Below are 13792 nucleotides of genomic sequence, written 5' to 3'. Positions count from 1 at the left end.
GAACGATTCCTTTCCCAAGTGTGTGATACAGTTTAAATTTATGCAGTTGAAATGAACAACTTTAGAGCAGTTCAATAAAATGGACACATCTCTTTAAAAATGCAGCTTATCATCAGTGGTGGTCACAAGGCCCAGCAGCCCGTTCTAGAGACCACAGGTGCCAAGGAGAGGGCCACCAGGCCCGGTGGAGAAGAGAGAAGGAGCCCAGAGATGCTGCAGGCAGAGGAGCTGGTGAGAATCCACATCAACCACAGATTCCTTCTAAGTCCCCCCAAGCCCACTAAAATTAGAAAGAAAGAAAAAAACAACAACAAGCAAATAATCATAGCCAAAAGGGACACAAAAAAGAATATCATATACAAGTTTATGTCACCTAAGTTTAATATTTATGCAGTTTGGATCATCTTCCAAGAAAAAAAATATCATGTTTTCCAAAATTGCAGTCAGGAGTAGTAGAAAATCATTATACACTGGTATCCAGAGAAGAAATTGGAAAATAAGCCATTTTCAGACAGGACTCAGATACACACAAAGTTCAGAAAACCTGTAGGGAGGAAATAATTCTTCTTACTTAAATTACGAGGGAACACAGAAATTGTGCGAAGAAATTAGCCCAGCTGGGCTTGGTGGCACATACCTGTAATCCCAGCACTTGGGTGGCTGAGACAGGAGGATCACAAGTTCAAGGACAGACCCCGCAATTTAGCAAGACCCTCAGAAACTTAGTGAGATCCTGTTCCAAAATAAAAAATAAAAATGGTTCATGATATAGCTCAGAGATAGAATGTCCCCTAGGTTCAATCCCCAGTTATAAATAAATAAATGAATCCAAACTTGATATAAAATTCTAACAAAATAGCATGGATGAATGGTTCATTTTATTTAGCAAGGGTCATAATGACCCTAGATAAAATATTAACATTTGAGTTCAGCTATGAATTAAAAAATGTATATCAAGGAACATTTATTCCAGGACATAAACTTGATTCAACGTGAAGATATTTATTCCAAAGCCAAAGAGAAAAACACATGCTCATCTTGAAAAATCATGAGTGCACTAACTAGGACATCAGCCTTTGTGGTGTTTCTTCCCGATTCCCTCTGGGCCAGGCACTGGGTTAAGGGCCTCAGGTGCTTTCTCTAGTGCCGACCACAATCCTAGGAGGCCAGTGTTGCTACGGGACCCCCTTTCCATATAAGGGAATGAAAACTTGGCAATTTAAGTACTTTGCCCAGGCGGGGAACAGAAGCTTCCTTAACCTTATGGAAATCATTTACTAGAATCTAACAGCCAATGTCATGAGATTGGAGCAAGCATCCGACCCTCTTCTGCTTAAATTTCCCCTGGGCCTGATTCTTGGGAATCTTGTCTTCACATCTTCATTTTTCTTTCACTCCCAGGGCTTGATTTATTGCTAATTATCCCACAGTGGAACAGAGGCCTGACTTGCAATTGGCACAGAAAGAAAAATAAAGATGAATTCTGTTTCTCCTGTCCTTGTGCTAGAGGCTGCCTTCTCTGCCCTGGGGGTCAATCCTACAAACTGGGGGGCTCAGCTGTGGGGTGGAGGGTCACTGCTCTCACCCCGTGCTCTGGTACCATCTGTGGAGCCCTGACCAGTCATTTGCGCTCTGTGAGCCTCGGTCTCTTCAACTTTAGAGTAATGGCATGGTACTGACCGCCTCTGAGGTCACTGCTTCTGGTTCTGTATTAAAAGACTGATGGAGCCGGGCGTGGTGGCGCATGCTTGTAATCCCAGCATTTGGGTGGCTGAGACTGGAGGATCGCGGTTTGAGGACAGCCTCGGCTACTTAGTGAGGCCCTTTGCAACTCAGTGAGACCCTGTTTCAAAATAAATAATAAAAAGTAGGGATAGGGGTGTCACTCAGAGGTAGAATGCCCCTGGGTTCCATCCCCAGTATTATAATAAATAAATAAATAAATAAATAAATAAATAAATAAATAAAATAAGAGACTGATGATCCAACAAGGTTCAAATTACTCCTGGAACTTGCAGCAAAGTAGATGTCAGCTCCCTGCTGTTATTAAACACTTGTAAACATTGTAGGAAGGAGTTTTGGACATCTCAACTCATGTAGGAAATGGATGAAATATATTTTTGGAAAAGAAATACCTCTTCCCTAGTTTTCATAATGTTGGGCTTTTGGCAGTTGGCAAAGACACAGTAGCTCAATCTGTGTGGCTCTGTAAAGGAATCTGCCTTAATTTGGGTGAAGATTTGTTAAAAGAAAGTCTTGGCCAAACATGGTGGTGCACACCTGTAATCCTGGTACCTAGGAGGCTGAGACAGGAAGATCATAGGTTTAAAGCCAGCCTTAGCAAACTTAGTGAGGCTATCAGCAACTTGGCAAGACCCTGTTTCAAATAAAAAAATAAAATAAAGCTGGGGTATAGCTTGGAGGTAGAATGCTTCTGGGTTCAATCCTCACTATGGGAGAGAGAGAGAGAGGCAGAGAGAGAGAGAGAGAGAGAAACAGAGAGAGAGAGAGAGAGAGAGAGAGAGAGAGAGAGAGAGAGAGAGCAAGAAAGCCCCCACACACATACCCGCTCTTGCCACAGGTCTACTCTGAGCAAATCCAGAAAGCACACAGTCATGGCAGCTTGGCGGAGCCCAGGAGAACAGGGCCACAGTCCTCAGAGTTTTCCAGTAGAGATGAGATAAAGATAGATGCTTCAAAGTGTCACCTTGGGTCTGCGTAGCAGAATATCTAAAGAGGTGGACAATTAACATTTATTTCTGAGATAAACTATGGACGGGCAGATCTTGCAAGATGCTGGGGGAGGCAGGTGTGTTGGCACGAGGCACTAAGAGCCTTGTGAGTGGAAACTGGCTGCCACTCCTCCCCTTTCTCCCAGAGAATTGAGGAAAGGGATCTGCTTCAATCCTTTACAGCTTTCCTCATCAAAATCCAGATCAGGAAAGAGCCCTGGAATGAAGTCCCCATAGGACAAAAGGCTCTGAGCATGGGGGCCGGCCCTGCCCTGAACTGGGTTGAAAATACCCTAGGCTAGGATCTGGGCACAGTCCCAGCCCAGTCATTCTGGAAGCCAGCCAGGGTCCCAGGACGGCGGCCCACATGTGAGTGAATCTAAGGTGCTGTGGCATACGGACTCTCTCCAGAGAGCTAAGCAAGACTGGGACCCCCTCCTTCCCACAACTGGAAGGACCTCCCATGCAGAGCCTCTGGGCAGGGATTTCCAGATTGTCATCCGGCTCTCAAGGGCCCTTCATCCTCCAGAGGCACTCCAGCTGAAAAGAAGGAGAAACCTGCCCTTCATCCTTAAGTGAGCGCCCTGGAGACTTCTTTACTCATAAGCATACTCAAAATATGCGATAGTAGAGCTTGAACTCTTCAATGGGAATGGTAACAGGAAATGCGTTCATGGTATTTTGTATCCCCAATGTGGCAAGGAGGCCCACACCTGTCAGACACACAAATGTGGGGAGGGGAGACCTTAAAGTGGACCATAAAGCTATGCCCAACTCTCTAAGCAAGAATCAGTCCCTTGCCCAGGCTGCCTCAGCCCCAGTTGGCCTGAGGACCCCTGTTCACCTGGACAGCTGGACTCTTTAGACGAGCATGTCACATGTTTTTTCAGTTTGTTTAACCAGGAGGATGGCAGGTCAGGAGTTGGGGTTGGCAGCTCCCGCAGGGCCGGGGTCTACACCTCAGAAACACCACTGAGGAAGCTACCCTGGGCTCTGGGAAGTGTCTTCATCTCCACCCCTCTGTCCCTGACTTCTGCTGGCTTGGCTGACAGGCCGGTGCCCGAAGCTTGTACACACTTGTTTCATCGTCATTTTGGTTTCTGGTTCCATTCTAAGGTACTTTCTTCAACAGCCTGATGGTGAGTCATCTCTGATCTAGTAGCCAAGCACCATGTTCCTGTATGCCTTTGATTGATTTGTTTTTTATTTCTGTAAGCTCAGGGGGAAATAGAGCAAAAAATAGCCTGTGTCCCTTATAGATTTGAGGTAAGAATCAAAATGATTGTGCTCAGAAGTGGGTTATATTAAAATTCCATGATGACTCCCTGTATGAGTTTATATTTGCCCTGTCATAAATTACCACAAACTTGCTGGCTTAAAACAACACAAATTATTCACTTATGGTTCTAGGGATTTGAAATCCAAACCGAATGTAAAGGAGCTAAAGTCATAGTGTTGAGTTCTTTCTGGAGACACCATGCAAGAATCCATCCCTTGCTTCTTCTATTTCTAGAGGCTGCCAGCATCTCTTGGCTCCTGGCCACTTCTTTCCGGTCTCAGCTTCTGTGGTCATTTGGCTCTTTCTACGATAGTTCCATCTCCCTCTGTCTCACTCTTCCGAGGGACTTGCATTACATTTAGAGCTCATCCAGACAACCCAGGATCATCTCCCATCATAAGATCCTGAATCACATCTCCAGAGTCCCTTTTGCCATGTAAGATGGCAACCAAGTTCCATAGATTATCTTGTGAACTGATAGGAGGCGTTAGTCAAACTCATGTCTGTTCTACACACGCTCACTCCATCACAACACTCCCCAAAGTCTCAACCCAGTATAGCATCACCTCAGAGTCCAAACTCTCATCATCTAAATCAGGTAGGAGCCAGGCATAGCGGGGCATGTCTGTAATCTCAGTATTTGGGAGGCCGAAACAGAAGGATTGCACTTTCAAGGACAGTCTCTGCAACTTAGCAAGGACCTCAGCAACCTAGCAAGACCCTGTTTCAAATATGTAAAAAATAAGAAGGTCTAGATGTATAGCTTGGTGGTAGAATGTCCCTGGGCTCAACCCCCAGTACCACAGAAGAAAGAAAGAAAGAAAGAAAGAAAGAAAGAAAGAAAGAAAGAAAGAAAGAAAGAAAGAAAGAAAGAAAGAAAAGAAGGAAGGATCGATAAATATTAAATTGGATATAGATGATACTCTGGGCATGATTCACCTGGAGAAAATTCTTTTCCCATATGTAGACATGAAAAAAAATTATCTGCTCTGAAAGTAGAGTGGCATGATAGGAATAGAATAACAGTTATACACGCCCTCATTTCAAAAGAAAACAAATGCAAGGATGAAAGGGGTCACTGGCTCCAAGGAATTTTCAAAATCCAACCAGAAAAATCCACTAGTTTGCAAAGACTGAGACAAGTTGTCTGTGACTCGATGTGTCCCCCACCTTTCCCTCTGGCTCTTCCGACAGATTATCCTTGTCCTTGAAGGGTAGAAAGTATTTGCTGGTGACTCATTCTATCGACATGCTTTCTTCCTGTTACAAGACGGCAGAGAGGGATGGGCATGATGGTTTAGGACCACGAGTTCTATGGGCAAAAATACTCTTTTCTTACTCTTACCTAAATAATGGTGAAATTTCATACAACCTCCTTGTTCCAGAGGCTTCTAAGAGGCTAGGAATGTTCAGATACTGACAGGTGCATGCTCATACAATACCGACACCCTAGCCAACGGTCCCTCCCTGCACCCTAGCTGGCGGTCTTCATAGTTTATCTAGGGGTTCCTGCTGGTCTTCACCCTCTAACAGGCCAGTGTTCCCATGAAGGGGGGCAGCTGCCATGAGCGGTCTTGTGGGAACACTGTGACTGCTGGGTGGACACTGGTGTCTCCTCTGACCAGAGCAAATGCACCGTTTCGCTTATTTGTGAGTTGGGGAGGGATTCAACAGGCGCCTTTGATCATGGCTCCACTTCTGTTTATAGTCCCAGCTGATCCGCACTACTGGGCTGAACTCACAGTCACCCAGCCCCCATTCATCAACAGCAACAGGTGGTGTGCCTTCTCAGAGTCTGGAGGGAAGCGGCTGAGCACGGGTGCTCATCTTCTGACATTTCCAGTGAGCCGGCCCGGAAGGCATGGAGCTGCCCGAGGCCAAGCTGGGATGCACTTGGCCCTTGGCCCTGTCCTCAACGGACTGGCTGCTCAGGATTGAATATTCTCCCACCAGAAGAAGAAGTCCCACCAGAAGAAGAAGGAGAAGGAGAAGGAGAAGGAGAAGGAGAAGGAGAAGGAGAAGGAGAAGGAGAAGGAGAAGGAGAGGGAGAAGGAGAAGGAGAAGGAGAAGGAGAGGGAGAGGGGAGGGAGGGGGAGGAGAAAAAGGGGAAAAGCACACATTGAAGCCCTAACTTCTAATAAGGTTACATTTTGAGATTGGGTTTTTAGGAAGTAATTAAGATTAAATCCGTACCTGGGTGTGGTGGCGCATGCCTATAATCCCAGTACTTGGGAGGCTGAGACAGGAGGATCACAGGTTCAAGGATAGCCTCAATAACTTAGCCAGACTCTCAGCTCAGACCTGTTTAAAACAAAAAAATAAAAAGGGCTGGAGGTAGAATGCCCCTGGGTTCAATTCTCAGTACCAAAAAAAAAAAAAAAGATTAAACCAGAGAGGGGTGTCAACCCCATAGCTCTGGTGGCCTCAAAGGAACACACACACACACACACACACACACACACACACACACAAAGACCCAAGAGGTCACTGAGAAGGCCACATGTGTCAGTCAGGAGGAGGGCCTTCATGAGAGAGCGTTCTAACCTCCTGCGTGGTGAGAGAATCAATGCCCCCTTAAGCCACCAGTCTGTGGCTGTATTCACCAGCATTTTTCACAGCTATACTTTAAAGACTTGACCATGTAATTTAGAGGAAGGAATATTTATTTGCTCACAGTTTAGCCCACATAAGGCCGGGAAGTGCAGATCCCAGGGCTTGGTGGCAGGAAGCACAGAGAGAGGACGTGGGCTGTGCTCCTCAAATCATGGAGGCTAGAAGCAAGAGAGAGATCAAGAGGAGGAGCCATATATAATCCCCAAGGCCGCGCCCCCACATGAGCCCTTCTCCTGCCACACACTTCTGGCCTAGACCGCCACCCAGATAAATTCATTACACAGAATCTGGTAGCAGACTAGCACTGTAGTGGGTTTATATTACAACTGGGATTACAACCCTCATGACTTTGATTCCGTCAGCTCCAAACACCAATCTATGAGCTATTCAAGGGGCCATTCTATATCTAACTCTAACAGTGTGCTTAGTGATGGAGGCCCTAGCAGATGGAAACACACTGGGTCAGAAGCAAATACACTGCACAGGATGGGAGGCTGGAAGTCTGAGTCATTCAGGGACGGGGTGGCCTTGAGAGGGTGTCTTCCAACAGACATAGGAGTTCTGTCAACCACACCAATGTATCACTGCCTTATTTCATTAGATGCATGAGCAGAAACAGAGAGGTGGCAGAGCAGAAACCTTGTTGAGGCATGAGCAGAAAGACAAATCCTGATCAGCCCATGTGCCACATCCCCAGGGGGACCACAGAGCTGGGCCGAGTGCAGCTCAGGGGTAGAATGTGCACTTAGCAGGCACAAGGCACAGGGTTCTATCCTAGAGACAGACAGAGACAGAGAGAGAGAGAGAGAGAGAGAGAGAGAGAGAGAGAGAGAGAGAGAGGGAGGGAGGGAGGGAGGGAAGAGAAGAGAAGAGAAGAGAAGAGAAGAGAAGAGAAGAGAAGAGAAGGAAGATGAAGAGAAGGAGGAGGAGGAGGAGGAGAAAAGGGAAGAGAGAGAGAGAGCGAGAGCACGCAGAAATCCACAATCCATCCACAGTCCACAGAGATGGGGAACAGCTTCTAGGTCATTCTTGTTAAAGCCAACCAAACAGATTGAAGATGGAAAGAGTCTTATGCTTTGGGGAGAAATACGTAATGAGTGTCAATGCCTATTATTATTATTATTATTATTATTATTATTATTATTAATTTGCAGTACTGGAGATTGAACCCAGGGGCATTCTACCTCCAAGCTACCCCTCTATCCCTATTTTTTATTCTTTATTTTGAAACAGGGTCTCACTGAGTTGTGGAGGACCTCACTAAGCAGCTGAGGCTGCCCGCAAGCCTGCGATCCTCCTGTCTCAGCCTCCCAAGTACTGGGATTACAAGCGTGCGCCACCACATCTGGCTGCTTAGTAGCATTTATTACTAGTTAATTTAGTGCCTACTACTAACCTTCCAGATCCTGCCTAGAGTCTGCCCGGTTGAGCCTCAAGCCCACCGAGCCAGCGGGTCTGAGGACACTCCATGGCCTCTTGCAGAAAAGGCTGCCGCGCCAGGCCTGTGCTCACCCCACCCGATGATGGTGCTCTGCCTGGGCGCGGCCTGGGTGCAGGGGGGCATTTTATACCTGTTCAAGCAGAGTTGTCATCTATGACTTTTCAAATTAAGTATTCACTTGAGTTACTAGTTGCACGACTGCTTGAAGGAAATGCCATATTTGTGAAAGATAAAAGTGCCCCTATTGGCTTGTTAGCAGATGTAGTTAAGTAGATGTAAGGCGAGGAAGGCTCACCTGAGAGAGAGCTATATAGCTATACATGACAGAGGGTGGAACGGGCCCTTCATACATGTGCACCTCCCCGTGCCGGGGGCGAGGCCCACAGGGATCCTGGATTTGCACCATTTGAGCTGAGACTGCCAAATTCCTAGGGTTTTCCTAAACTGCAGGTCTCGTTTTCAGGCCCTGTTAGATTCTTCTGTTGTCAACTGGACTTCTCACAACATTGGGTAGCACTCTTGCACTTGGGGCTGCTACACCCCAACCCTAAAACCACACTGTACCAGGAATGCTGGGTTAGCCACAAGCACTCCCCTTGATGGTCACCCACTGGCCAAGGTCAGAGCCCATGTCTCTGAGCTGCCCACTTCTAGCTGTCCCAATGAGATAGCAGTTGCAGCATTTGGCTTAGACAGGCTTGGTGCTGAAAGAAGGTGCCATTGTGCTGGGACACAGGGCAGGTGGCCGGGAGGCCAGCAACTCAGCTCCGAGCACCGTGGCTGAGTCAACACTGCGGTCCCTCCCTCCGGCATGCTGTGTCCTCGGCTGGAGAGGACTTGTGCCGCCTGGTAATTAAGGTTAATGAGTGTGCTCCATCTGGAGGCAGAAAGACAAATCTGTTCTCTAAGTCTACCTCTTGGCATTCGCACAGCAGGAAGGATCCGGGAGACACTGATAATCTTCCCCGGTTACGATGGTGCCAGGTCCTGGGGCCTGATCCTCGTCCCAGGCAAGACAGAGGACGTAGGCGTCTCCTACGTTGTACGAGACACCGTTAACTGTGTCTGGCACTTCAGTCTTTGAGAGGCCAGAGTGAGTCCTGCTGTGAAATGGAAGATATTTGTCCTTGCCTGAAAGCCAGGAAATGAATACTTGGAATCCACGCTGCAGTGCCTGGGGGACAGGCAGGGAGTCGAAGCCCAGGCGGGCTCTGTGGTCAGCTGAGACATTCGCCTGAGACCCCTGGGAAGCCCCTCGTCTCCCTACACTCCAGCTCCTTCCTCTGTGAAACGGGGAGAGGTGGGGTAAATCTTTGTTTTTTTGAGGTGCAGTCCAAGGAGACCTAGAAGTGCTGGGGATTTTCAAGGTGCAAAACATACTACATTCTCAGGAGGCGTACTGCCAGAGCAGGGAAGATGAATGGTTACGAAGGTCCAGAGTTATAAGAGGGTTCAGTTAGTTAGTTAGTTAGTTAGTTAGTTTTTGTGGTGCTGGGGATTGAACCCAATGGCACTCTAACCTCCAAGCCTCAGCCTTATTTGTTTTTTGTTTTGTTTTGTTTTTTGTTTTGTTTTGTTGGAAACAGAGTCTTGCTAAGTTGCTAACAGCCTCACAATAAGTTACTGAGGTTGGGCTTTGAACTGGCGATCCTCCTCTCTCAGCCTGGAATTACAGGCCTGCCTGGGCCACTACACCCGGCTGAGGGTTTATTTATTAAGAAATAAATCCGCCGGGCGTGGTGGCGCACGCTTGTAATCCCCGCGCTTGGGAGGCAGAGACAGGAGGATCGCGCAGTTTCGAAGCCAGCCGCACGCGCTGGCTTAGGAGACCCTGTTTCCAAATAAAAATGTAAAAATAGGTCTGGGAGTGTAGCCCGGAGGTAGAAGGGCTTCCAGGAACCCCAGTACCACCAAAAAAAAAAAAAGAAGAAGAAGAAATAAATCCCTATTTTTTATTATTCTGTATTTTGAAACAGAGTCTCACTGAGTTGCAAAGGGCCTCACTAAGTAGCTGAGGCTGTGCTCAAACGCGATCCTCCTATCTCAGCCCCTCAAATGCTGGGACTATAAGCCTGCGCCACCACGCCATCACAGCTGGTGGGTAGAACAAGGGAACCTTCCAATGACAGAGGGGTGAACAAACTCAATGCTGCCCATCCATACGATGGGACGCTCAGCCTCAGAGAGAAAAGGAATCCGATGCCTGTTGTCACAGGGGAAAACCTGGGGCAGATGTTGAGGATTCATCTCATAGGAGGGGTCCAGGGAAGTCTGACTTCTCTCCTAGAGACAGAAACAGAACAGTGGTAGCCAAGGGCTGGGGATGAGGAACTTGGAGAGTTCCTGATTAATAGGTACAGAATCTTAGTGTGAGATGAAGTTTTGGAAGCCGGGCTTGGTGGCACATGCCTGTAATCCTTGGGAGGCTGAGACAGGAGGATCACAGATTTGAGGCCAGCTTTAGCGAATAGTAAGACTCTTGGCAACCTAGTGAGAACTTGTTTCAAAAACAAAAAAAAAAATTTTAAAATAAAAATAAAAAGGGTTAGGGGTGTAGCTTAGAGGTAGAATGCCCTTAGGTTAAATCCCCAGTACCAAGGGGGGAAAAAGGCTTTGGAGGTGATACGGTGATGGTCACACAGCAATATGAATGTACCTGGAACTGTACACTTAAAAACACTGGAGATAGCCGGGCGTGGTGGTGCACGCTTGTAATCCCAGTACTTGGGAGGCTGAGACAGGAGTATCCCGCAGGTTCGAAGCCAGCCTCAGCTACTTAGTGAGGCTCTCAGTAATTTAGTGAAACCCTGTTTCCAAATAAAATATAAAATAGGTTGGGGATGTAGCTGGAGGTAGAAGGCCCCTGGACTCCATCCCCAGTACTACACATACACACACACACACACACACACACACACACACACACACAAACACTGAAGATAGCCAGACGTGGTGGCGCATGCTTGTAATCCTAATACTTGGGAGGCTGAGACAGGAAGATATGAGTTTGCAGCCAGCCTCAGCTACTTAGTGAGGCCCTCTGCAATTTAGTGAGACTCTATTTCAAAATAAAGAATAAAAAATAGGGCTGGTCATGTAGCTCAGAGGTAGAATGTCTCTGGTAACACACACACACACACACACACACACACACACACACACACACGAGATGGCAAATTTTCTGTTTTGTGTATTTCACTGACTTTAAATTTTTCATCTGAAAAAGAAAGGGAGAGAAAAAAAAAAAAAAAACAGCATGAACTGCCACCCTGCACCCAGAAGGAGCTTCAGGACCAGTCTTTCCTGCCAGCAGAGGCCATCCTGGGGCCAGGCTTCTCAGGAAGTGACCAACCCCCTCCGTCCTTCTGTTCCAGCCTCCCTCCAGGACGCTGTTCCCATCGGCTGAAGCTGCGATGTCCCACCACGCCCCCTCCCTCTGGGAGCAGCCTGACCCCAGGTCCTTATGAAGTGGTGACCACTCCAACCAGCAGGTCAGTGGCCCAGGGTGAGTGAGCCCTCCAGGGCCAGCAGGCTCTGTCTCAAAGCTCAGTGGGGCCCCTGTTTTGCATTCCCACCAGGGACATGCAGAGAACTGCAGCTCAGGCTGTGGGACCTTGGGTGAGTCATCTCCCTGCTCCAGCATTCAGCTTTCACATTTATAAAGCGGGCCTCCTGGTGCCTGTCCAGCTTGCTCCCAGGGCAGTCTGGAGTTTAAATAGTAAGCCGGATGTGACTGTACAGTGTGAGTTCCAGCACTGGAAAGGCTCCGGGAAGAGAGGGAGGGGACTGCTGGGTGTTCAGGGAGCACGGCCCGCCCTGTCCTTAGGGTCCCCCTCCCAGCTGCTGGGCGCCCCGGAGCTGACCTACCCTCCTTTGCTCAGAGCTCCTAGGCCATTCCAAGTATTTCCTGAGCACCCACGAGGGCCAGGGACAGAGCTGAGTTTGTGCACTTAGCACACTCCTACTGGAGGAAATCTGCTAAGAAGTCAGTGAGTCTCCAGGGAGAATGAGGGACATTTCAGTGCGGGCAGTGACAACTGTCCTGCCTCCCCCAGACCTGCCAGAGCTGCCAGGCAGCAGGGAGGACGCTGCGTCTGAGGCCAGGACTGTGCTCACATCCCCCCTGCAGCTTCCAAAGTTGCTGCTGGGGCTCAGGAGCAGCCCATGGGAAGTCCCCATAGGTCCAGCAGAGGGGAAGGAGACGGGGACTCTATCTGTCCCACCCCGGCAGCTCCTCTTCCGTCTATTCAGACACTGGTGTGACATTCAGTTTCACTTAAAATCCAGGTTCTATTGCTTTAAAAACTTGCTCATTTTTGTTTAATTTTGCAGTACTGGAAATTGAACCCAGAGGTGTTTTGTCTCTGAACTACACCCCCAACACTATTGTACTTTTATTTATTTATTTATTTATTTATTTATTTTGTGGTACTGGGGGTGGAACCCAGAGGCTTTCTACCTCCAAGCTATACTTCCAGACTTAGTTTATATTTTATTCAGAAACTGGGTCTCACTAGGTTGCTGAGAGCCTCACTAAGTAGCTGAGGCTGGCTTTGAGCCTGTGGGATCCTCCTGTCTCAGCATCCCAAGCGCGGGCATTACAAGAGTGCACCACCACGCCCGACTTATGGTACTTTTATTTTGAAACAAGCTTTCACAAAGTTCTGGAGGGCCTCGCTAAATTGCTGAGGCTGGCCTCCAACCTGCCACTGTCCTGTCTCAGCCTCCCAAGTACCAGGATTACAAGCGTGTGCCCCCACGGTCAGTTTATGACCTAGATTTCAAATGTGTTTGACGGTGCCCGCTTGGTGGCGTGGCTGGGTGGATGACATAACCCTCACCTTCTCCCAAAAGGGACTCGGGCTTCAGGGCAGCTGTAGGGCCTCTGGCACCAAATGCCTTCAGCCCCATTCCAGCCCCATAGAACTCATCCACCCCTGGGGAGGCATGGGCATGGGCTGTGCCAGCTAGAGACAGTAACCTCCACAGCTTAGGGCTGTGACCAGTGTCCACCACCCTTCCCTCAGATGTGGCCTAACCTTGCCCTTCCTCGTCCTGGCTCTCTCCTTAGGGGTGGAAAATGGTTCCAGCCACGGCTGAGCCAGAGGAGGAGTCCACCGTCACTGCCGCGAGATGGAGGAGCCCACGCCGGAGCCCGTCTACGTGGACGTGGACAAGGGGCTGACCTTGGCCTGCTTCGTCTTCCTCTGCCTCTTCCTCGTCGTGATGATCATCCGCTGCGCCAAGGTCATCATGGACCCGTACAGCGCCATCCCCACATCCACCTGGGAAGAGCAGCACCTGGATGACTGAGGCTGGGCCCAGGGGATGCGGCGGGCGCCCTCGGCCAGGCCCACTCCAACAGGAGGGCCCAAGGGCGCGCACCGCCATGCTGGCCGCCCAGGCAGAAGGGCACTGGGCTGGGTCCACCACTATGAGAAGAGGATTTGGCCCCCTTCCCAGGCACTGCGCGCCCTGGACAGTCACCCCTACCCCTCACACCACGGTGGTCCAGTTTCCAGGAGACTGTCCTTAAAATGCAACCTAGCACCTGGAGGCCACACAGATGCGCTCCCGGGAGCCCCGGCTCATCCCATAAACTGCAATGGAGTGGGTGCTGAAGGGTGGAAGGGGGTTCCTGCCCCCCCCAGATCCACAAAAGGCACATGGCTGCTTCCAAGCAGCCCTTTTTAAACCTAAAATAGAGAGGGATATATATATATATAT

The 13792-nt window shown here is 48.8% G+C and overlaps 1 protein-coding gene across 1 annotated transcript; it reads left to right on the top strand.

Annotated features, from left to right (window-relative positions):
• Positions 1-13198: 13198 nt before the first annotated feature.
• CTXND1 (cortexin domain containing 1) lies at positions 13199-13378 on the top strand (the record flags this gene model as incomplete). Its single annotated transcript, XM_080692544.1, has 1 exon — positions 13199-13378. The coding sequence occupies one exon, from the start codon at positions 13199-13201 to the stop codon at positions 13376-13378; it is 180 nt and encodes a 59-aa protein (XP_080548670.1).
• Between the last annotated feature and the right edge of the window lie 414 nt (positions 13379-13792).

Source organism: Muscardinus avellanarius (assembly GCF_963383645.1).
Source record: "Muscardinus avellanarius genome assembly, chromosome: 3".
In the NCBI taxonomy this organism is placed as follows: Eukaryota; Metazoa; Chordata; class Mammalia; order Rodentia; family Gliridae; genus Muscardinus; species Muscardinus avellanarius.
The sequence above is the reverse complement of the archived record's forward strand: the minus strand, read 5'-3'. Positions and strand labels throughout refer to the sequence as shown.